At 44.9% G+C, this 24,265-nt stretch overlaps 1 protein-coding gene across 10 annotated transcripts in view; it reads left to right on the top strand.

The window, feature by feature from the left end:
* PATJ (PATJ crumbs cell polarity complex component) overlaps window positions 1-17,393 on the top strand; it is a 156,919-nt gene extending 139,526 nt beyond the window's left edge. For 5 of the 10 annotated variants that reach the window (XM_069788562.1, XM_069788561.1, XM_069788558.1 and 2 more), the window contains 9 exons: window positions 196-343; window positions 1,487-1,573; window positions 4,357-4,474; window positions 6,043-6,083; window positions 6,372-6,494; window positions 7,589-7,693; window positions 10,996-11,099; window positions 12,805-12,928; window positions 14,628-17,393. In XM_069788562.1, coding sequence (XP_069644663.1) covers window positions 196-343; window positions 1,487-1,573; window positions 4,357-4,474; window positions 6,043-6,083; window positions 6,372-6,494; window positions 7,589-7,693; window positions 10,996-11,099; window positions 12,805-12,928; window positions 14,628-14,774 — 997 coding nt within the window. In that variant the 3' untranslated portion in view covers window positions 14,775-17,393. The remainder of the gene's footprint in view (window positions 1-195; window positions 344-1,486; window positions 1,574-4,356; window positions 4,475-6,042; window positions 6,084-6,371; window positions 6,495-7,588; window positions 7,694-10,995; window positions 11,100-12,804; window positions 12,929-14,627) is intronic. The other 5 variants (XM_069788559.1, XM_069788560.1, XM_069788566.1 and 2 more) reach the window with 3 other exon arrangements.
* Window positions 17,394-24,265: the final 6,872 nt, after the last annotated feature.

Genomic DNA, 24,265 nt, shown 5'->3' with positions numbered 1-24,265 from the left:
ATTAAATATAGCAAAACGTGCCTTGGTTTTAAAACTCAAAGATTTTTTTACACTCGGACAGTTGAATGGGGTGTAAAACTAGTTCTTCCTCTGCTCACAGGTTTCTTTTAATGTCTCTTAAATGCAAGTAATCTAAATTGGTCTCCCAAAGAATATTGCATTGTGTAATTAGCCATATGCTTCTTGCATTGTTAGAAATGGAAGTGGAGTGTTTATCTCTGACATTGTTAAAGGAGGAGCTGCAGACCTAGATGGAAGATTAATTCAAGGAGATCAGATTTTGTCTGTAAATGGAGAGGATATGAGAAATGCCTCACAAGAGACTGTTGCCACCATACTTAAGGTGAGTGCATAATACATTTTAAATATTGAATTGCAGTTACTGACACTATGCAAGGTAATTATCCTGAAGTGCTATTTACACATACACAGGAATTTCATCTGAAATAACTTTGGGAGATTCATTTAAAATCACTTCTCCATGTATATTTAGAAGTGGGATGATGTGAAGAAGGGAAAACAAAGACACACGTAGTATTTAGGCATTTATTTGAAAACGCAACTGTGTATTTCATACATTAGAAGAATATTTGGAAACCTGAGTGGCATACAAAACAGAACTGAAATCAAATGCCTTTGGCTTTGCTGCACTAACCTGCAGCTATAAAATGGCAGCGTAAATCTGTTTCTGCACAGCTTTCCATCTTGCGGGAGTGATTTTGTACTCTGAAGTTGTACAGTCTGGAAGAAGTTGCCTTTTTCCATTAAAAAGCATGTGGCTGCTTGAGTCGGAGGAGAGGGCAGGGGACGGCCTGGCTGCAAGTGCCTGATGTTAGCTCCTCCGTACGGCTCCTGGGCCCGACAGCCTGTACCGAGGATGAAAGGACGGGTGGGAGCGATGCTGCAGACCCATTTCTATTCAGAACTGCATCTGGAGACAAGGGGTTTTTCCCTGCCGTCACCACTAGTGTTTCTGCATATGACTTCTTTTGTTCTTGAAGGGAAAGGCTAATTATTTCCTTGGTTTTTTCCATTTGGGGTTGGTACCTGGCCAAAAGTTTACCTATTTAAGAATTGGAAATTGGTGACATGAGTGTACATTATTAAGTTGAATGCATATGTATTAAATTCACCCTTTTCTGCAGCATTTTTCCTCTGAAGTGTTTTTCATGAGTATTGTTTGTGGCAATCGTCTGTTAAAGAGTTGGGGGCTTTTTGTTTATTTTTATTGAGTAATTGGCCATCTACAGTTTGCCAGCGGGAAGGTTCATACTGGCTTCAGCAACCAGGATAGACCTTCAGGATAAACCTAAATCCAGGGATGGGCACTTTTTGTATTGTCTAAATACAAATGTTAATGTTTTGAGCATTCCTTGTGGTTTTCTTCACGGAGTTGTAGTGCTGAATATAAACAGAATTCTCTCCAGGAGAGCGTGAAATATCATATGTCTACTTAAGTGCTGTACGTTGTGGTTTTTTTTCCAAGTGTGCCCAAGGCCTAGTACATCTTGAGCTTGGGAGATTGCGAGCTGGATCGTGGCTATCATCACGGAAAACATCTCAAAACAGTCAGGTTAGTAACAAATTCATACGTATAAAATGGAGCTGTGAAGGGCAAGGCACGGGGACAGTGCACAGGCTTGCACGTGAGGCTCAGTCCTTCCATAGACGCTTACTCCTGAGGATGTGGAACAAAATATTTTATCACCATAATTTTCTGTGCTGAACTGCAAAGTAAGTGTCATGCTGAAATGCTGATTAAGCAGAAGAGCTAGTTAATGTATTTTTTTGTTTAAGGAGTGTCTCTTCCTGAGACACACCAAAAATATGTAATATATTTCTCAAATGATGATGTCCAGAAATTTTTTTAGACCTACAAAAAAATGCTGAATGTCTTTTCTGCAGCTGTTTTGTCAATCAAAATAAGTTAATGAAACTCAACTGTATCTTTGCCTATCTTATGGCAGAACCACATGAGAGCCGCTTTGCTCTCAAAGAAAACACAGAGCAATTTCCTGCTTCACTTGCTTTTTACCTGAAGCGAGGACAACAATTCATTTTTCAATCAGTGCAGGGCTTTTCCCCTCTCCCCGTGCCCCCCAGTCAGCTCGGACACCGATACCATTAGTATTAAAGTCCAAGTACTACAAGGGAGAAAAACAAGGCAAGATGACTTAGAAAACTTTTTTAAAATGGATTTTCCTTCCAAAGACTGACTGCTTTGCCATGATATTTAAGCTGCCAATGTCCCCGAGCGAGATGAGCTGTGGTTCGCGGCAGTGCTGTTGCTGTGGAGTATTTTGCCCCCTCTCTGCCCAGGGGCAGCTGTCAGGGACCCGGGGAACATTGCCCACACACCTCCCTCTCCCACTGATGTGTGAGCAGGCAGGAGAGGCTGCACACCGGTGGGATCCAGCTCAGCCGCCACCAATGCTAAAAGAAGGGCTTAGTTTTGGAAACGGAGAAGGAGGAGCTGTAGGAGGCTTAGGGGTGACGTAAGTTAAAGCAGGAATGCTTTTAAGGAGGTCAGTAAGAGGGGAGGCTTGTCCTTGATGTCGTGCATGAACAACCCCAAAAGGGCGCCAAAATCATAAGCGTGTGGCGTGATTTCTTAACTTTCCAAAGGCCAGCAGCAATCCAGCCTGCTGTCTGGGTGGGTGAGGTATCAGGAAGGGCTAAAGCCATGCAGGAACAGCTGGGCTAAGCCCAGCTTTAAAAATAATGACTAAATATCATTGGAGAAACATCTGCACTGCATGCAGCAGGCAAAGAGAAATGAAATAACAGAGGGAAATTATACTGATTGCATTAAGGAAAGACAACAGTCTTGAGTATTACTTTTTTTTGGTCATTGTATCAACAGCTAGCCTAGGCAAGAGCAATGTAATCAAAAAGTGACGGTTAAAAATTATCCACCCAGTTTTACTGTGTAAAACTCATAGCTGAAAGGGAAGCAAAATGCCATAGTATCTAACATGATTCTAGGTAGAAAGTCAGATCAAACAGTGTCATCCTCCTTTCTTTGGAGCGTAAGAGGCTTTTACAGGAACCTGGTAATTTCTGTATTTCTTTTAATACAAGAAATCTTAATTGCTGTTCTAAATGCAGAGTCATTTTAGAGTCTTCATCTCACTGCTCCTAAGTGACTTGGTAATTTTGAAAACTGAATAAATGTTTCTCAGCAAAACCGTTCCAAGAGTTATAAAAATATTGGCAGATAATACAGCAAATCAGCTTGAATGATTTGCACAACTGCGAGCGATGTTTTAGAAGCTGCTGGCCAAGAGCATCCAGAACTTTTGTCCTCACTTGGCTTTTTTCTTGGTTCGTTGCATACCTTTAACAGTAGAAATATAAGCCTTGTGGTGCAGGACAGTGATTTCTTTCACGCGCATTGCAAATTATGTTAACTGACCCGTGAATTGGCAGCTAGAGGTGGAAATTGTGCTCTGCCTGTTGTTCATCACTGACAGCTGCACGCTGGTCAGTTAGGATAAATGCTGCCAGAGCTTTTGATTCACCACCTAATGCATTTAGAGGGAGAAAGCTCTGCTGTGGGCAGAGAAGTATAGACCAGATCTTTGTTTTGTATAAGGCGGCTTAGTTGAGAAGGTCTGGCCCTCGGTGAAAGCTGTCGCTCAGACGCATTTCCTAAATTGATAATGATGTGTCCTCGAGGGGCAGAGTCTGAAGATAAAGCCAGATACGGAAATAGGGAAAAGGAGGGCTTGAAATGGATGGCCAAGAATTGGTAACGTGCACAAGCAGCTATCTTCGGAGGCTCTCCCTTTTGTCACCTGACATGTTATTCTGGAAATAAAAGTAGGTTCTTGGTCAAATGAAAGGAGCGGGGTCAATTACAGGACCTTGTAATCAGATAATATATTCAGCTAAAATAACAAAGCCTGTAGATTACTGCCCTGTAACGAGGTGGGTGTAAGTGAGGTGCCTGCTGGCTGCATTGTGGGGACGATGCACACAAGCTGTAGCAGCAACCATCATCTCCCCTTCTCCTCAGGTTTGGAGACACACTGGGAATAAGCAAAGGAGGGGGTTAATCCTCCTTCCTTAAGCCCTCTAGAGCAGACCTGAACACAACGTAGGCATTAGGTGCGCACCTTAGGGAGCGAAGTGCAGTTGTGCAGTGAGCAGCGCTATGGACGTGCCTACAACTCAGGGATGGATTTTGGTAGGTAGGAAATGAAGTTGAAGTCGGAGGGGTTTGCACTTGCGTGGCCGATGTGGTATTTCCAGTCTGGTTGGCACAGAGCACAGCTGCACCCGTATGTTGCAGGAACTGGTTTAAAGTGAACGTTTGGGTTTGACTCACAGGTTTTGATTTATTTTTAACTTCAGGCGAGCCAACAGAGTGTCCATAGCCACTTCCACCCTGCGCTTGCTCCGGTCCTCTCTACCTTACAGAATTTTGTCAGCACAAAAAGATCTTCAGCAGATGTGTCTCAGAGAAACTCAGGTACAAACTGGGTGGCTGTCAGAATAGCTGCGTGTTATTTGCTTTATATCTGTGCTGTTTTAAAAGCAAAACTGAATACTTGAATCTGGTTTTCCTACTCAGCCTCCCAGAAGACGTACCACTGATGTTTTAAGACCTGAACACTTTCCAGCAGATGACATTATTTTTATGTCTACCAGTAGAGTAATGGCTCCTCTATTTTAAGTGCAGAATTCCTGCGCCCCGCTATTCCCCGACGCCCTTGTCAGAGGCTTAGCACAGGCAAGGTTCTCGCATTAGAAAGTTTTCTCAGGGAATAAAGCTGCCACCACTTCATTTATATCTTTGTTGCTCTTGAGTGTATAAAGGGGTGTTTTGTAATGAGAAAGTCACAATGCCCAGTTTGCAATTTGCAGGTTTAGCAAGTGCTAAATCTACAACCTGCAGTAGCTTGTGGAGAGTCTGCTCGTTTGTGCGCTCTGACCTGCGTCAGAAGTTGGTAACCTCTGCTCGTGTCTGACCGTGGGCAGAAGTACAAGACGTTTCTTCCGCCAGTTTGCATGCGCTAGAGGAGGCGTGTGGCTTTTTGGGCAGCCTTCCTTGTGCCATTTTGAAGGGCCCTGCCGCGCTGAGAGTGCGTGTCTGCACGCCCTGATTCGGCGTCCCTGGGGCTGGGCTCCTCGCTGCCGCGGACCTCGCAGCACCGCGGCAATCCTGCCTTGGGTACTCGGAGCAGATATCTGCACGAGCACACATGCGTGGCAGTGGGAAATACCGATATGTATTATTAAGAATCATTAACTTCTGAAAGAGTCTAATTCTGCCTGCCTTCCAAAAGGTTCTTAAAATAGTTTAATTAAAGCTGATAGAATTAGGGGTTGGTATAGCAGAGCCCAGGACGTGACTACACCATCAGCTTGGTAGGCTGTTTGGTCCCAGTTTGAATGATTCCTTTGAAGTGACCCCCCTTTTTTTTTCTTGGGTTGTTTCTTGGGTTTTTTCTTGGGTTTTTCTTGGGTTTTTCTTGGTTTTTTTCTTGTTTCTTTTTTTTCCCCCTTTTTTTTTTTTTTGATATATTTTGAGTATTTTCAAATGTCCTATGGCTAGATATATGCCAGCCAGACCTCCTGGCTGCCTGTTATTTACTAATACAGCACAAATTAGAAGAGGAAATCAATGGAACCTCAACAGTCTCAGACCAGCCGTGTGCCCTACTCTTTGTGGTAGGGACATTGTGATTTATGAATAATAAGCCAATCTTTAATTGAGTGAAATGCACAGTAGGGCTTTTCTTCAGGCCGGCAGAGTGCTGCTATTCAATAGATTGTGGCGAGCAGCCGCTGTGCTACAATGGGTGTCACGGTGGCATCCGTCAGCCGGAGTGATTACATCCGTATTCATCTCTGGGTGAAACAGAAATCCCATCCTTCTCACGTGAGCAGCGCTGCCTGGTTTGGCACAGGAAGGCTTCGCTTCTGCTTGGTGATAACTCTTGACTAGGCAGCAAGGGACCATTGTCACCTGACAGTGTTATCTCTTAATTATATTATCTCTTAATTACAGAAGCTAATTGTTTGTTTCTTTATTAGTAGGAGCAGATATGGGCCCAAGGACTGTGGAGATAACAAGGGTCAGTGAGTTATTTTCTATCAATTCAAAAAGCTGACACCTTTAACTGAAGTTGTTAATTTTTGTAGCATTTCTCAGAAGTAAAATTGCATTGTTTACGTTTGCAATAGGTTGCTGGATGTACGCCTGTGTAATGGGGCCTGCGTGCGTGAGGATGCGTGTGTCTGTCAAACCTATCTATTTTCTCCCTGTTTCAAAAATCAAATGAGTCAGTCATTGCTATACACTGAACAATGACCTCTACGAGTTGCTCCAATTGCAAATGTTGTTTTGTTTTGCTTTGTTTTAGGGACCAAATGACGCACTTGGTATCAGTATAGCAGGAGGGAAGGGAAGTCCATTAGGAGATATTCCCATCTTCATTGCTATGATTCAAGCCAGTGGTGTGGCTGCACGTACCCAAAGGCTCAGAGTGAGTGGAGGGGTCCTCTCAATATTTCCTATTTCATCTGCCATGTGTCCCACAGAGAAGGAGCCTCAAGCAGTTCTGTATGTGCCATCACTTTGTAATGTCTCATAGATTACTCTGCCTCTTTGTATATAAAACCAAAACAAAAAAAACAAAAGCTGCCCTTCTCTTCCGTTTTTAATTATATTTCATCTTGGGATAATGGCAATTGTCGCCCACAGTGGAAAAGTGACGTTAAGAGAAAGAACATAAATGCATTTGCAGTAGTCTTTGAATGTATATGTTCATCCAGACCCAGGGAGGGCAGCAACAGGCTCTCTGGAAACCACAGGCATTTTGGGGACTGCAGACTGGGCATCATTTAGAGCTCAAACCAGGTAGAAAACAGATCGGAAGTTAGTTATTTGATCTTAAGGCCCTTATAAAGAAATGCCAAAATAAGGCACTTATATCAGACCCGCAGGATATGTGGGTTTCCAGGAATGACCGTGGTGAACACTTGCAGTTTTGCAGAGAGTTGTAAGGAATCATTAGTATTGAAAAGAACTTATTATGCAGATACATAGGATTGCTTTGGCCCATGAGATTCATTAGTACATGCTGCTACATTCATGCCGTGTCTCTAATAGAATTACACAATAGCACTAAGTGCCAGGGTCAAGATCATTTTTATGTATTAGAAGAAGAAATCATCTAGGTTAATTAGATTAATATCAGAAGTGCCTGCTTTCCTATACTGCATGCAGCATGTGCATACATAATCTGTAAGAATATGAACTTGTCTGCACATATGAACACAAATGAATCCTTTCTGGGTGGGAGGACAGCAATGAAAATCTCACTCTCTCTGCTTGCAAATGGAAATAGTAAACTACAACCCATCTTTGTTTCTCTGATCTCATTGTTATTTTTAAAAAATCCGTATTGTACTTGCTCTGAAGAATGGTAAATGATCACTAGCAATGCAGAATTCTCACAAAAGGGATCCTGCAAAAGAGAAGCATGACTGTGCAGTGCCAAGTTCACGAGAATTTTAAGCATTCTTAATTTTAATTTTCCCTAATGCTAGTAATTTTCCATTACTGTTGTACTTTTAGGTTGGAGATCGGATTGTCAGTATTAATGGGCAACCTTTGGATGGGCTGTCTCATGCAGATGCGGTTAATCTACTAAAGAATGCTTATGGGAGCATTATCCTGCAGGTATGGTGATAAATTGAACATGCAGCTGCATGAGGGTAGATAAATGGCACTCGGGGAAAAAAAAACCCTAAGCATCACTGGCACAAGGCATCACAGAATTGCAGGGTGCTTGCTGATGGGAATTACATAGAATGAAAGCAAGAAATAATTTTCATTCAAAAATTCTTTATTGCCATTCATACAGGCTGTGAGCATGATTGTATAAAAGCATAACAAAGAGAACAAAATAACTTGTTGCTACACATGATAAATCAACAAGCTTGCAAGTTTTTTTTAATTTGAAGTTAACTAGGAACAAGAAATTACGTATGTGTATATGTGTGTATGCATGTAACTAGACTGTGACCAAACTGCCCACAGTGTTAATTTCCTTGTTCTTGAAAGGGATAGAAGAAAGAAATGCTAGCAGTATTTAGTAAAAATGATAGCATCATCATTAAGACAGTGCTGCCTAGAACAGATTATTCTACAGGTAATGAATAACGACACTCGAGAGAAAAACCAGTGTTATCACTGCTGCATTTATACATGTTCTGCCACTTTGGTTCTAATTGCTGCTTGCCGCTATATTCATCTTTAGTTTATTTTTATGTTTACACAAAGAAATGGGAAAAATACTTGCCAGAGAGAATTCAAAATACTACTCATTTGCAGAATTATTGTAACAATTGGAAAACAAGCTTAAGACATACCACTAAAATCTACTCTAATTTTCTTTATCATTGCAGCATATTGGATTGGAACACATCTTGAGAGATTTTTTGCAAGCTTCTTGCTTGCATTACAACACAAATGTGACTATAAAAAATGGGGGAAAAAGAAAAAAAAAAGGAAATTAAATGATAATAAACTTAGTTTTAGACTTGCTTATTCTTTGTTTTGTCTACCCATGAACTGCTGACCTGGTAAGTGGTGAGCCAGTTCCAGAGCAGATGGTGTACTTGTGTAGTTCCATTGAAGTCAAAGGAAATACACAGATATACACCAGCTGAGAATCTTCTGTTAAATTATAGTTATCATATTGTTACTAATGTTGAGTAATTTCACTTTTCGTGTCAACAGTATTCCCTGAATAGAAAATGAAAGCTTGCTGCAGAACCCAAAATTGCTAATCTTGAAAGCTGTAATACAGCGTATTCCACCTCATCATGTATTTAAAAATATTCCTGATGAAGCACGCTGTCAGTTGGTCGCTCACATAAACAAAGAGGTTCTTCTAGAAATGTCTTTGGGTTTGTCAGCTGATGGTTTTTCTTCCGCATTTTTGCTGTCTAGCTTAAAATGGCCTTAATACTTTTTACAGATGATACAGGTTTATTCTGATAGAATAGAGTTTATTTTCCTCTATTAAAAATGTGTTATGTGACAGTAGGATGTTATATTTTAATACCAGCAGGGCCTAGTGTCGAAGCCCTGCCGTAAGCGTGGTGATATAGTTACCTGACATGCTAACTGCAGGTACTTCTCAATCACCAGATTGCTTTTTTTTTATTTTTTTTTTTATTAAAACAATCTAAATGGAATAATCCTATCGCTGTGATAATCATGACTGATGTGTCATTAAGTAATTCTATTTATTATCAGGTTAGACCACTTCATGGCAAACTGCTTTGAAAGGTCAGATAATTGCGTTCAGTGGGGTGGAAAGGCTTATTATCAGTACGTCCTGGGAAGGATGGTAAAGGAGTTTGCAAATGCTGTTTGCAAATGGGAGATTAGGGTCTCAGGGGAACAATCATCCCTTTCGGCTGTTTTGATGCTTTGGTTTAATTTAATTTCTTTTCTGCAGGTGTAGTAATGAGATAAGGGGAAGCTTTTTTACAAGGTTGTTGAACTCTGATACGTTCTTACTGCCAACTGAAGATTTTTGAATATAGATTTATTTTGCCCTCATTTTATTTAACAACAAAATATGACAAATACTGGCTGGCACTCTTTCCCCTACTGCAACGGGAAGGAAAACTTAACGGTGTCTTTGCTGGCTGAGCCAGGTGCAACTATCTTGTCTGCTGGACCCCTTCATTTAGGGGATCCAAGAACCTGAGTCCTGGGATGCAAAATTTGCATGAGAACTAATCTTCCTTCCTAGAAAATGCTACCACCCTCTCGGCTGCAAGTGATTAGAAAGAGGGAAATATTGTTGTGGAAGAATTGTGAGCATTCATTTAAAACGGGGGATTTATATGATGGATTTTTTATTTCAAATAGGTACATTTCCCGTAAGCCATGTTCACAGCAAGGAGTGGAAAAAGTACCTGTTAATTTTGATAAAATAAGGCCATAGATAGCTAGAGGAAATATTGAAAATTTACTTACTGGGTATTTCTCACTGTCTCTGAGCCAAAGTCCTGCACTGTACAGTAAATGTCAAGCAGAGAAGAACATCTCATCACAAGAAAATGGAGTTAGGGGATAACCATGGCATGTAGTTGTTAGGAAATTGATGTCCTTTCAGCTGTAAATACTTAAAATCCAAATCACTTCATAGTGGTTTCCTCAAATTTTTTCCAGAAAAAGCAAAGAATAGAAAATTAGCATGCAGTGAAAGGTTAGAAAAAAAAGCTGGAGTGGGCAATGACACTTTGTGTTTAATAAATCCCACTGGGCCTGCAGGCTACAAGCTTTCATCCTTATGAGGCTAAACGCCTGTGAATGGCAAACCCCAGACCTCAGCATGCAAGTAACTGTTTTCTCAGTACGGCTATAGTCGTGTTTGTAACTTAACGTGTACAACATTGATATGGTTGCTTTAAAAAGCCTGAGCAAGTTTGCTGCCCCACAGCCTGTCAAAATGTCATTAACTCTATTAATTACTGTGTGGTGGCAATTCATGATGGCTTTAGAATGATGCAGGAGCCAGAACTGGGAAGTTTAAGAATCCAGTTTGTTGGATTCATGCTGGAAATTGCAGAAGAGTTGAAACCAAGGATTAATTTCTTCCCTGCTCAGCAAACAAACCAATCTGAGGTATTTCAGGGCATTTGCCCAACAGTCCCTTGGATCTCTGTATTTCGTCAGAGGCTAAGGTGCTCTCTGTGGGATACCTTTCCTTTCAAGCCCAATCCTGGACACCTTTTGTTGACTCTGAGACGTACCTATTTCCTTGACAAAGTAACCTCTTTCTCTGGATTATCCAGAAAGACTGTTCCCCTTTGCTCAGCATCTGAGTGATAGTCATGTAAAGGCAAGAGGAAGCTTCAGCAACTGATTTTCCTGATGTATCAGCTATTTTCTATATAATTAGCCAAGACGTCTGGTATTAAGTGAACACACATAGTATTTCATTGCATCCTTCTGTTTAGGTTGTGGCTGATACCAACATCAGTGCCATTGCTACCCAGCTGGAGAGCATGTCTGCAGGATGCAACCTTAACTCTTCTTCTGAGCATCCTTCTGAGGATCCCGAGTAAGTTCATACTTAGTCTGCATAACTGGGGTGGATTTCTATGCACCATGCAAGGGAAAAGCCTAGGGTGGTGAAGGAGGTCTCTCCTGTTGCTTTTCTCTCTAATTTTCCATCACCTTTAAAATGAAAACTGTGACCTTCTCCAGGCTGATTATGAACACGTGTCCATCTTCACCTGGTGACAGAAATTGCTTGAGTAAATAAGCACAAAATGTGTTTCCAGGCACTAGTTCTGGACATTTTCAAAAAAAATTGTCTCCTTTCTTTTCTAACGTGTTATGCTGACATAACAGTTCTCCCCTTGTCTGTTGGCTTCCTTGTCTGAAAGGAGTTATGATGGTAGCAATTTCAAATAATTTGTCATTGGCAGACTAAGGCAAGAGGTGTTAAAAAGCCTGGTATCAGAGACAAATGTCTCAAAACATGTCCCAGAACTTTCTTTGTCTTTTGAATCTTTTTAGCTTTACAGATCGAAAAAGTCTGATTAAAAAATTTTCTACTTACAGCACTTCTGTATGGTGATGGAAGTTAGAGATCTAGCCCTCCCATGGCCATGCATCATTCTCCATCGTGTGCTTTTTAGGGTAGCTTATAGCATTGCAGTTATCATTTTGAAATTCATTTGATCTTCATTTTGGTTCATTAGCTTCATTATGTTCTTCATTTTCGTTCTTTGATTCATTATATTTATTTTAAGAAGCTGAGATGCAAGTTGCTGCCCTACCTCAGGGGGTTTTGAGTATAAAAGTTAAGCTATTTATGCTGCATTCTCTAGTCTTACCATGTGAGATACTGTTTTTATTGCTGCTCTCAAAGGAGAATTGCTTACTTCATAAAAGGATTTGTGTTCTCTTTTCATATCAAAATAGTAAGGAAATTTGAATGTGAAAATATGAAGCAGAATTAGGTAGGCATATGCATTTGTTCTTTCCTAAAGAAATGGCTAGATACTAGTCATCATAGGCTACACCTTTATAGAGGTGGAAGATGCCAAACAGCTTTTGTCCATAATAATTCTTTCCAAATATGTAGAAATTACTTTTTCAGATTCGAGATGGGTATATACGTGAGTGGTCTAAATTCCACCAAAAATCTTCCTTTGCTCAATGTAGACAGTAAAAGCCCCTGAAGAGAGGTCAGGCTCAAAGCGATGCACTAAGTGAGGGGGGCTGGAGTCAGCCTCTGGGGTTACGAGGCGCAGGGATGCAGGTCAAATATAGGTTGTTAGAAAACAGCCCAAAGAGCCTGCAGCAGAGCTGAGACTAAACACAAGTGTTCCTGGCTGCACCCTGTCTATTAGACTCATTCCTCTGAAGTTATAAAATAAAATTATGCTGTAAGGAAATTGTTGCAGTTGTCACTTATGCAGACTAAAGATGACAGCTTGGCTGGTAAGAAAGCAAACTCTCCTTTACATACATGCAGCGACTGCAGATGAGGGGAGTCTCACTTCTGCGTCAGAGATAAGTGCTCTTGTTGAGCTCTTATTAAAAATAAGTATTTTCAAAGCGAGGGGCTGAAGTAGACAGAACAGCGTTTGAACTCCGGGCTGTGCAGGAGTGTGTTTCAATGCAAGGGCAAGAGTCGTGGTTTGTGACTGTATGAAAAACTTCTTGACAGATAAATATCTCTGTAAGTGTTCCTTCTGCATAAAGTCCCTAGAGACAGACTTTACTATTCTAAGTGATATTTATTGTGTTTTCAGAGCACCTCAGCCTAAGATTATTACTTTGGAGAAAGGCTCTGATGGACTGGGATTTAGTATTGTAGGGGGGTATGGAAGTCCCCATGGAGACCTGCCCATTTATGTCAAGACTATATTTGCCAAGGTATCTTTTTTTTTTTCCCCTCCCTTTTTCTGTATTATCTTTAAAAGTAAAGCTAAGATTTGGCTTGGTTAATATATTATGTAGTAGAAAGCAAAATGTACTGTCTAAGTGCATTGATGTGAGTAAGTGGACCCAGAACTCACAGCCAGCTTCTCAGTTTATATTTCACATTACTGATGGCTGAAACAAGATACTTTATCTCAGCAAAATTGCTCTGTGTACTTGGGAAACTTGGTTTTATACATTAAAATATTTATAAGGCAGTTTTATATCTGTAAATCTCAAAGAGCCTTCCAAGAGGTATGGAGGCATCACTTTTCCCACTGTACAGAAGAGGAGGCAGTTGCAGAGATGCTGTATCTTTGTGGCTGAGCTTTAGCTGGAAAACCAGCAATAAGCTCCTGTGCTCAGGTAGTCACCTCAATGAGAAAAAACACCGAAATAGGAAAACGCCGTACTTTGTAACTTGATAATGAATTGGCTTACGCATCGGTGCTGGCTTTAGTTATTCTCCCTTGCTTCCAGCTTCTCTCTCTTGTGTCTCTGTGTGTACTCCAGTCCCATGTGCTGGAGCCGCTCACGGCGCGGCTGTCTCAGCCCACCTCTGACCCCAACCCTGAGTGTTGGGGAGGACCTGGGGGTCCTGGCCAGGTACAGCCGTGGAGGGAGAAGTGCCCCTTTTCCCACCCATTCCCGTGCTAGAAATGTGCTCAGCGTGGGCCAGCAAGATACGTCAGGCATGGCCGTGTGAAGGGAGTTCTGGAAATGGGGGGGGGGGGACACCGTGGGAATTAGGGATACTTCCCATAAAGTAACTTCAAAGTCAGTCACACACAGTTGCTTGTCCCGTGCCTACTTGCTGTCACTTGTGTCAGCACGTCTGGCAGGGTCGATGACATAATTAAGAAAATTCTGTCTGAAGGTGGAGTAGAAGTCATGTCTCCTCTGCTTCTGTGATACCGGGGCTCAAACCACAAATAGCTGGTCTTCTTAAAATTTGCAATTATTAACATGGGAAGATACTGTTTCTTTAAACTGATGCTGAGATTTACAAGTTTCTAGATGTGAGCACAGCTGAGAAACCCTAAGTGGAAGCTAGAACACACTGCAGTCACTGGTGGGGTCACGGAGCAGAAACGGACACCATGAGCTGACCCCTGGGCAGGGCAGGGCTCAGGATTTAGGTAAAAGAGCTGCACTGAGGCCTCTGGAGGAGAACAGCCACTTCTAAAGTTCTGTGGGAGCTTCTCAGGACCTTCAGCGGAGCCCAGCTCCATCCAGGGCTTGGGGCAGTGCCTGGGCTGTTCTGCTGCATGAGCTCTGCGTCCCGCTCCCTCCCCATATTTTAACCCATTTCTCAGCACTGGCTGCGGAGTACATTTAAACGCTGCTTCAACAAGCCTCCTCATAATCAGAAAAGCCAGAAGGAGTCTTTACGCTGCAGTTTTTTCAGGGATGAGCCGATCCTCTTCTTCCCAGGGGTGTATCACCAGACCGTGCAGGGTTGGGTAAGCGGGGTCAGCGGTGAGCAAGGGTTGAAGCTCTCAGGGAGACTTCAGCACTGTCACTTCCCATGTCCCCCACCCAGTTACGGTGGGATTTCCAGTGCTGCATCCCTCCTCATTTCATCCATCAGCATTATGAGAGGCGGGAGGGCTCCGTGCTACCAGCCGCTAACGAATCACTTTGCCGTTTGCAGGGAGCAGCTGCGGACGATGGCAGACTGAAGCGTGGTGATCAGATTTTAGCAGTTAACGGGGAAGCTTTGGAAGGTGTTACTCATGAGCAAGCTGTAGCTATTCTGAAGCGCCAGAAAGGAACTGTAACATTAACGGTGTTATCATGAATGTCATTGCGCTTGCGGAGATAAAAACAATTATTTTAGAGCATCAGTAGAGCTATAATAATACTGCTCAGCCCTGAGCAGGATGTAAAGCAAACCCTGGCAAAAATGAATTAGTATTCACCCCATCGCCAGAAAGGGTAGTGTGCATCTCGAGCTTCATTTAGCCTTCCGCATTTATCATCCTTTCTCCCCACCCTCCCCTACTTCTGGTGGGTTTTGAGGTTTCTCTGGACAAGTTTAATTACGAAACTTCAAAGAACAATATCCATTTTAGTTTATTTATACATCGGTTTATCCCCACTAGTCTGAACCCCAGTTACAATTGCTGAACCTGGAATCAGTTCGCACACAAAAGAGAATTTAGATCATCAACTGATCTCATCTGATGAGCAGAAATAAATGCCGAGTGACTTGTCATCTCACTCATGATTTACTTATGCTAATTGTCCTTTCAAGTATGCCAGAAAACATTAGCAATGTAATTAAATTACCACTGTTCCAAATGATGAAATATCAAATTCTCCTCTGGGAAATTATTTGTGCTCGGCACAGTAAGTCTGATAGTCAAATGTGAACTTCTCATGTTTATCTCTTTGGGTAGGTCTCTGGAAGTTAGTCAGAGGTAATTACTGTGATGTGTCAATTTGCAGCCTTTAGCATGAAAAATAAACTAGGGGAGAGGGAAATCTATTTTTTTTAGGCTTTTAAAATGTTTGAGCCTTTTCAGATATTTAGGCAGCATGAACAACAACAACCTATCTTGTTCTATTCTAATTATATTTTTAAAGAAGAAGAAATGTGCTGATATATGCCAGGCATGTTGCATACAAAGGCAGTTGTTGTTGTGCCAAGTTGCAGCATAATTGTTCATCCTGAAACTTTAATGAAGACAAAAAGTTTGCTTCGGCAATGTGATCCTGTAATTCTAGTAATGATGGTGAGCGGTCCCTCTGCACGTTGTCTTTAAGGCTAGATGAAGTTAATCCGAACTAGCAAACCGTTTTACATTTCCAAGAGTCTCCCCAGGATCAGATAGTGCAGGAAAAGTCTTTCACGGATCACAGAGGATGCTTCTCTCTTGGGGCTGCTGGAGTTCAATTTTGGATAATACCAAATAATACCAGGCAATGGTGAGATGATCGCTGCAGAAGACCGCTGCAGCAGTTTAAGGTGATGTCCGGCGAGTCGGACATCTCAGTCGAAGCCCCCGACTACTTTTTTGGTTTAAGTTAAGACAGGCAAGAGCGTGCTGAAGCTGACAAGGAGCCTTCCCAAGGCCTGTCCCGCTCTGCGTGGTGGAGGTGGGATGCAGGAACGTTCAGCCAAAAGTTAGCAACTTTGTTACGTGTCACAGCCGTTCCTGCAGTGATTATATGACCGTGGCCTTAGTGATTTAGCAAATGAATTTGGCAGGCAGATTAATGGCAATATAAGTCATTGTGGTTTAATCTTCCTATCCAGAGGAACAGTAGGGTTTTAGAGGAAGCAGCCCAGTCTGATTTGGACTATTTGGTATAATTTATAATGATGATGTAGCTGGGAGAAATTAAGGGGTGGTGGTGGTGGTGGTGGTGTCAAAATTGGCTGCTCATTTTATGTGAAAAATCCCTGGAATTAAGTGGAAAGAAGATTCAAAATCTGCAGTGTAAAAACTGAATAGTGCAGGGTTTATGTTAAAGGTACTGTTGTTCACCATGTTTTATCTACGGTGGGTATTTCCCTATTTTACATAAAAGAATAGGTACTGAAGCGAGATGAACTACACTGAAGCAAGCTGTGATTAGCTCTCGTTGAAACGGTTTTCCTTCTTTCATTGAAAAGTTTTCTTTAGGTAATCACAAAGTGCATTTAGCCTGCTGGAACAATTAGTGGGTATTCCATTAGCAGTGCCTGGAAGAGACTTCCCATTTTCAATGGATTCCCACTGTACTATTTGATTTGCCAAGTGAAGTGTTAGTGGAACCTTGATTGTAGATGCACAGAAATATGTCCAGATGTAGCAAATGGGAGAATTTTTAACAAACTGCCTTTGGTTGCAAAAGTATTCAAGGTATGCAGAAGTTAAAGGCGGGTAGGTGAAATGTGAAGAGGTACCCACAGAAATACTGTATGGAATTTATGAACAAAATGTAATGATTCCTCTGTCTGATTATGTTTTTATAACTGTTGCATTCCTACTTTAAGATGTTGCCACATTTAATCTAGGAAGTTTTACACAGCTATTTATTAGCCTATTATGCACATACTGTTCGTATACATAAAGAATAGAATTTATGGGCTGAGGTATTTTGCACTTCTCATTGCTCAGAATGAGAGAGAACATTTTCTGCTTCTTGTAATTTGCACTTTGTGTGTTGAATATATTACTGCCAAAAATTATATTGCAACTAATTGATAAACCAGTGACCATGCGGAGAAGCGTGTGCTGTATGTACAGGACCAAGTTAGATAATTAAATTTGCATTACGCTTGTCTGGGTTGAGGTGTTCTGGTTTGTTTAAAACTTTATTTCTGTGTAAGGGAAAAAGCAATTAAACCTTCTGATTGTATGTTTACGTATATCAGTAAAATGAGACATTTTATGACTTCAAAGATTCTAAATAAAGCTCGGTTACGTAAGTAGTTGTGCTTTTTTTTTTTAAAGTCACTGTTAAAATCTATTGCATGAGATGTCTTTGTTTGCTATTCCAAGTAGGGCTCATGATTGCCCTTCTCGGGGAGCAGGAGTGGCGGTCACCGTAGGAGTGATGGAAGGCTGCGGTGACAGCCAGCCAAGGCTCTGCATCCAGGTAGCAGGATTGCTCCCGAGTGAGACGGTCACAGGGAGCCATCCCGTGCTCCGTCAGAAAGCTACAGCCACCCATCTGGGTGGCTCTAGCCTGGTAAGTAGTTTTTAATCAGGGCAACACCAACAAAAACAGCTCTGTTGAGAGACCAGAGATCTGGTGCACAGGCAGCAAAAGCAGGGGAGGAAGGCGAAGGTGCCGAGGGATAGTTATTGTGCCAGGAGGAATCAAAATCAACACGAAGGATGCTTGCAGGAGGAGTAGCTATACCGGAGGTGGCTCGCAACCCTTCAGAGGTGCCACTCACCACCACTTCAACTCTCGTGTACCAGTGGGAAGGGTTCTCCTGCCTCAGTTTGAGGACTCAGCTGTCAGAGCCTCTTCTTTCAGGCAGGCCACGTGCTGTTCACAATCCCTCCATCAGCTTCGTCACCTGGAGAGACAGGGAATAACCTGCAGTTTGCAGTGACACTGTCGAGAACATCCTTGACATCACCAGGAGCCATCTTAGGACGGTTTGCATTTTTTGGCTAACTCTGCAAAGAAAAGGGCAAGTTATGCCTGTGTTTAGACTTCTTCCAGAGGCTGGGGTTGAGATGCTGTAAGTTTTTTGTGTCCTCCCCACCACGTGAGCTTGCCAGGGAACAAAGCCCGTCCAGGCATGATCCGCGCTGCCAAGCACTGAGCTTCAGAAGCGCCCGCTGGGTGCAGCCCGAGACCCGAGACGTGAACCGTGGTGGTGGAGGCTGCGCCGGTGCGGACAGCCGGTCAGCCTGGAGGGATGAGGGGACCCTGTCACATTGTACTGCTGCATAAGGAATCCCTGTAATGCCTCTAAATTCCCTGTAATTAATCCAATGGCGATTACTACCCTGGAAGTATGACATGTATAGAGCCTGTTGAGGTAATGTGATTATGCCGAGATGGAGCAGTTAATGTACCTTTGCCTGAAAGAACTGGAATGAATTAATTTAACGTTACACATGTATAAAACATTAGTTTTTACAGTTGTGCTGAGCATTGATATATAATTCCATTACCATCTTTCTCCACGGTTTCACACTTCTACGTCCATAGTTTAGCTGTATTTACATTCTGGTTAAACACTGTCACGGTCATTGTTTTTCCTCTTAGCAGCAATGGACATTTTGTTCTCTCTGTGATAGCTGGACCTTTTAGGATGGCAACAAATCAGAGAGCAGCATCCCAAATGGAAAAGGAACAAGGATCGCCTTGACTTTGCCTTCAGCCTTGTCCAAGTGGCCTCCAAGGTCTCTGCTGCTTTCACAAGTCTGGTGGGGTTGAAGCAGAGTTTATTCCTGATTCCTGCACAAAAAGGAAAATATGCAGTGGCAGCATAAAAACCTCTTTATTCCTGATAGCGCAGCACCTGCTGTAGGTGCTGTGCCTCTGTAACTGCTCAGTTAAAATTAAAAATCACATCCTAATCAAAGTAACCGTACCAATTAAAACTGCATTGACACAGGGTTATTCTGCTGTGCTTCCCATCCGCGATGCCCTGGGCAGGGTGCAGACCTGCTGAGCTCGGCTTTTCCTTGCCATCACATCCTAGGAAACAGATTTTCTCTCCAGAAATGACACGACACTGCATTTGCTTTTACAAACTCATCAGCAAGCTGCCACGAGGAGGTAAACCAAAAAAGAAGAGGTCCTTGAAGGTCTCCTTTTTCCTGAAGAAAATGTACTTTTGGGGAGGGTTACTTGTTTGCACCTCGAATGGAAATGGTCTCTTCCATCTCCTAAAGCCATCGTTGGCTTTTTTTTTCCTTTACTTCTTTTTTAACACTTTGATGTGCAGGTATGACAGGCCATCTGCTGAAAAGAAACATAAGTGTAGAAGATGGGTTTCTCCTGGCACTCTGGGAGCCCGTTTGCTGGAGGTTCTGGTTTACTTGTATGCAGCAGAAAAGGAGCTGCAAATAAATTCCCCTAAATAGGAATGTTACGCTATCCTTCCCTCCTTGCCCCTCTCTGCCAGGTGGGCTTTTTTACAGACTTATTTCCATTCAAGGAAAAAGGACACTGGATGCTCGTGTGCGACGCTGCTCCAAAAATGCAATCTCAGCACAAATCTCCCTGTGGACGGGAGACAGCGAGAGCGTAACGCCGCACCTGGGAACTCCCACGAGACCCCCTCGCTTCTTGAGGATATACTGGCTTGGTGTCTGCTCACTGGAAAGCAACTTTAGCCAGTAAAAAGTGCATGGGGGTCAGGTTTATTTCTGAGTTGGGGGCTTTACTGCTCCTGGCAGAGAAGCAGGAATCAGTGTGCCACTCCTGATGCTCACAAAAACCTCTTCGCTTGCTGCATTGGGGGGAGCAGATCAAACTGGGCAAATTATTATTATGTTAGGCAAACATTTTGTAATATTGCTGGTTTTTACATCGGGGAGTGGGGTAGCAAATGGGGATGGTTGCTGTCTGTGTCGGTGTTACCCTGTGCAGGGTAAAGCGTGAGATGTTGTTGGTTGCGTGTTGTTTAACCCCCTCCACGCCAGACGTCCCCCTTGCAGGTCGCAGGTGATGGGGTTACGTGGTCCCTGGTCTTTGGGTGACACTTGAGTTTCAGTGACGTGTCAGCAGCTGGTCCTCATCTCCTCGATGGCTTGAGCCCACCCTGCCAGAGTTTTGAGATCCACCCTTACCCTGCAGACCCACGGCTAAAAGCCTATGCTTCGTTTATCATATTTCTCTCATCTTTCTCAAAATGGGACTATAAACCTTTACATGGAAATATTTGCCCTTGAAAACATAATATTCCCTACGAGCATTTTCAACTATTAAGAAATCACTTCGTACTTTTGTTATCCTTCTTTTCATCCCACCTAGCAGCATACGGGGGAGACATACCAGGGGACGTCACCAGGGCTGGACCAGGGGATGTCACCAGGGCTGGACCAGGATGGGGACCTGGCGCATCCTCACCGAACTGCTACAGACACCCGCCAGGGAAAACTGCGCAGGCCCCGGCCGCAGCGGCTCCGGGCGTTGCGCTCCTGCTGCTTTTTCTGCTGAAATGGCACTAGATGGAGCAATTGACAAAATATTGTATTTCTGCTGCTTTCAGCCCAGGCTTGGTGGCCCTGCCATAGGGGCTGCCCCAAGGGATGCTCCGAGGATACTCTGTCTTTTCCCCTGCAAATAGGTGGGTGCTGCAAAAAGGAGGAGACACCTGGGTACAACGATGACGAGAGATTTCTGGGAGGTGAAATCACGGCCCATTTCACCCCTGCTGATAACTGCCCTCCATCCCTGGCAAAAGCAGGGCCAAGCGGCCCCTCCGTGCCGAGCCGTGGGGACAGGACGGGGTGCTGGGGGGCAGCTTGGTCCCACGGACCCCAAAGCAGAGGTGCTGTCGACGTGCCCCTGTGGCAGCTCATTCCCCTGCAGCAAATAAATCTGCCTTTGCCGCCGAGACATTCATCTCTTCTAATAATACTAAATTCTGCTGATCGTCACTGAACTGACACCATCTAAGCCGCCGATGGGGCAGTTTCTGGGTGATAAACCGCGAGGTGCTGATTTTCCCTGCCACCTGCATGGGCAAGACTGGAGGAGGAAAGAGAAAGCGGAATTTATTGCGTTTCACGCCCTGTGCTTCGACTCAGACCCCGGAAAGCTGCCGGTCATCGGTTTTGCCTGTCCCCCAGCGTTAAGAGGCTCGTCCCAGCACCCAGTGGCGGGCAGGATCTGCCCGCAGATGTCAAAGGAGCTGAGCCAAGGCACGTCCCCACCGCCTGGGAGCGGCCCGCTCGTTTAATTAACCCCAAAGCTCGTGTTCACCGGTTGCGTGGGGCTCTGCGTGCGCATCGGGCTCGAGGTGCTCTGCTCCCTCCTTGCGCTTTGAACGTGGCCGTGGCCCCGTTTCGGAGGCCGATGGAGATTTCTTGCCCGGCTCTCCCTGTGCCTGCGTGTGTCCCCCCGGGGGTCCCGGCCCCGCTCCTGCCCTGCCAGAGGGAGCAGGGTCTTCCCCTACACCACGGGCTGAGGATCCCTGATATTTACAGCCCAAGAGACGAGTTAACCTTTAACAAAAGCTAACTGCAATATTTAAAGTAGCCTGGATAACGTTAGCAAATAACTGCAATTCTTTTATCCCCTTTTCTGCACTATACGGTCTTAAGCCGATGCCGAGGAACCACCCGCATCCCTGCAGGGACAGCTTCGCCGTTTCTTTTCCCAGCCGGAGGCCCGCAGCCCCTCGCACGAGACCCGTGATGTTTTTACCACCCGGCAGACGCAGGCGCTGAGCACAAGGCAGCCTTTTGTCTGGGCCCGCCGGATCACAGGGACCGCACGTTTAGCCACGGACCGCGCATTTTCATTCCTCGCATATCTTGCAGCTGAGGTCAGGACGGCGCGGGGGCGGCCGCGGGGGCTGTCCTGCTCCGGGAGGGGGGCCACAAGCATGGCCGCATCTCCCCCAAAATTCCTGGATATTGCCTTCCCACCCTAGTCCTCCCCAGGGAGGCATCGCTCCCGCGCCTCGCAAGCGGTGGGAGGAACAATTTGGGATCATCTGGTTTTCGGCAAGGAGGTTGGGGGAGGGGGGGGGAAGCGGCCGGCTGTTTCTTTTGCGTGTTGTATCTGGCGTGGGTATCGACACCAAACCACGCGCAGAAGGCAGCTGGTTGGGGTGAGGAGGGTCTCACGTGGCTCTGGCCGGGTCCAGCGCCGGCGAGGTCGGTCAGGGCACGGAGGAGAGCCGGGGGGGCAAAGCGGTGGAGGCGGCAGCCCCGGGGGTCGGGGGGCTTTGCTCCCCACGGGGTCCGTGTCCCAGCACGGCCCCTGCGCGGTCACATGCCGTGGAGTTGTACGTTTGCTTCAAAACCGGTTTTTGCCGTGGAGCTGGAGCCTGCCAGCCGTGGATGAGGTCTCCAGGCATGGGGTATAGAATCGTAGAATGGTTTGGGTCGGAAGGGACTTTTAAAGGTCATTTAGTCCAGCCCCCCCGCAACAAGCAGGGACATCTTCAAGTAGATCGGGTTGCTCAGAGCCCCGTCTGACCTGACCTGGAATGTCTCCAGGCTTCCAGGGTCCCCTTCTCCCCAGGATGGACCTTGGGTAGAGTTGGCTGGTTTTCCTCTGGCATCTCCCTATTGGCAGCGCCATCCCCCCTTTCCCATCCCTGTTCTGTCACCAAAGCACTCGGTGTCCAGCATCGCGCTCGGGCAATCCCGGCATCCCCAGGGACACCCGACAGGCTCACGTGCATGAGGGTCAGGGGACAACATCCAGGTGGCAGAGGGCTTTCTCTGAAGGTTTTCAGTAAATTAGAGGGGAAAAACCAGAACCACTGGGAGTCATCCCGTTTTCAGTCCCAGCATGGATGCTGAGGGCTATGCAGAGCGACATCATTCCCCATCACCGTGGAGGTGCTTCGGATGAGACCGTCAGAGTCCCTGCTCCCCTCCTTGCGGCAAAAGAAAGGGATGCACTAGAAATGGCCATAAGGAGAGTGGAAAAATCACGTTCAGCTGTATTTCTCGTCGTTCTTTCCCTTCATAGCTAATCAGCTCCTAGATGGTGAGCCTGTAAAGATCATTAGATTAATTTCTTTCCTTGCTGTGACTTAATTGTCTCCATTTGTATTGTACAAAGCTCACACTGGGGATGTATTTTTGCTTGCCTATATTTAGTTTGATCTCTACCATGATATCAAAATATATAAATTAAGGCTGGCTCTTGGGCGCTTCACAGCACTGAGATCCCGCAGATAATTTTTCTGTTGGCTTTGTGCCATCCGGTACTTCGACAGCGTGATGCTGGGCACTGGGAGATGCCGAGGGCACCGTTGAACCATCGTCCGCAGCCCCTCGAGGTCCACGTAAGCAGAGGAGCTGCTCCGGGGGGGTCACCCCGTGGGAGCTGCTCCTCCCTGGGGAGACGGTTCGAGGGGAAAAGAGGGAATATAAGGCAAAGGAATGAAAATAAACATTCTGGGATTGTACGTGTTAACCAGCCTGGGCTGCAGGGATGGGAATGCGAGGGAAAGGGGGATTTGGAGGGAGGCAGGGGGAAGGTGGCAAAGTCTGTGCTTCCTCGCTGCAGAGCTGCAGCATGCCCCCAAATTAACGTCCCCTGTCCCAAAATCACGCCATGGTGAGCTCGATATCCCGAGGGATCCCGCAGGCAGGAGGAGGCAGGCGCTTCCCAAAGCCACCCTGATCCTTAGCAGAAAATCTCCCATGTTTATTTTGATGAAGCCAGAAAGTTCACCTCCCTCTGGGAAGCAGAGTCAGAGTGAAATTCCTCTCCGCCAGCACGGTTCCAGAGTTGTCGGGGGGGGAAAAACTCAGTGAAAATTGTCACAAAATGATATTATGGCTCTTTTTGTTTGCAGCTGGGGCCTGGCGGTGATGCAATGGGTGCTCACGCCAGCGCTGGGTCCTCAGTGCTCGGCACCCAGGAACGCAAATCGGGGCGATTCCTGCAAAAAAAATCCACCCTGCCATGTCTGTGTGGTGAGCTGGGGCCCAGGACCTCCCGGGGAGGTCACTGATCTGGAGAAACACCTCAAAAATGACTGATTTAATGATGTGCACGTATGTGCAGTCACCAGGGGCTGAGGGCTGTCCTCCACCCCGTTGCTTTTTGGGGTCTGTCTGTCCATCAGAGCATCCCTGCTGCCTTGCGCCAGGAGAGCACTGCGGCGATGGGGACACGCACAGGAGCAAACACAGG

This window comes from Haliaeetus albicilla, chromosome 8 (assembly GCF_947461875.1).
Source record: "Haliaeetus albicilla chromosome 8, bHalAlb1.1, whole genome shotgun sequence".
Taxonomy (NCBI): domain Eukaryota; kingdom Metazoa; phylum Chordata; class Aves; order Accipitriformes; family Accipitridae; genus Haliaeetus; species Haliaeetus albicilla.
Note: the sequence above shows the minus strand (reverse complement) of the source record. Positions and strands in the feature narration are given on the sequence as shown.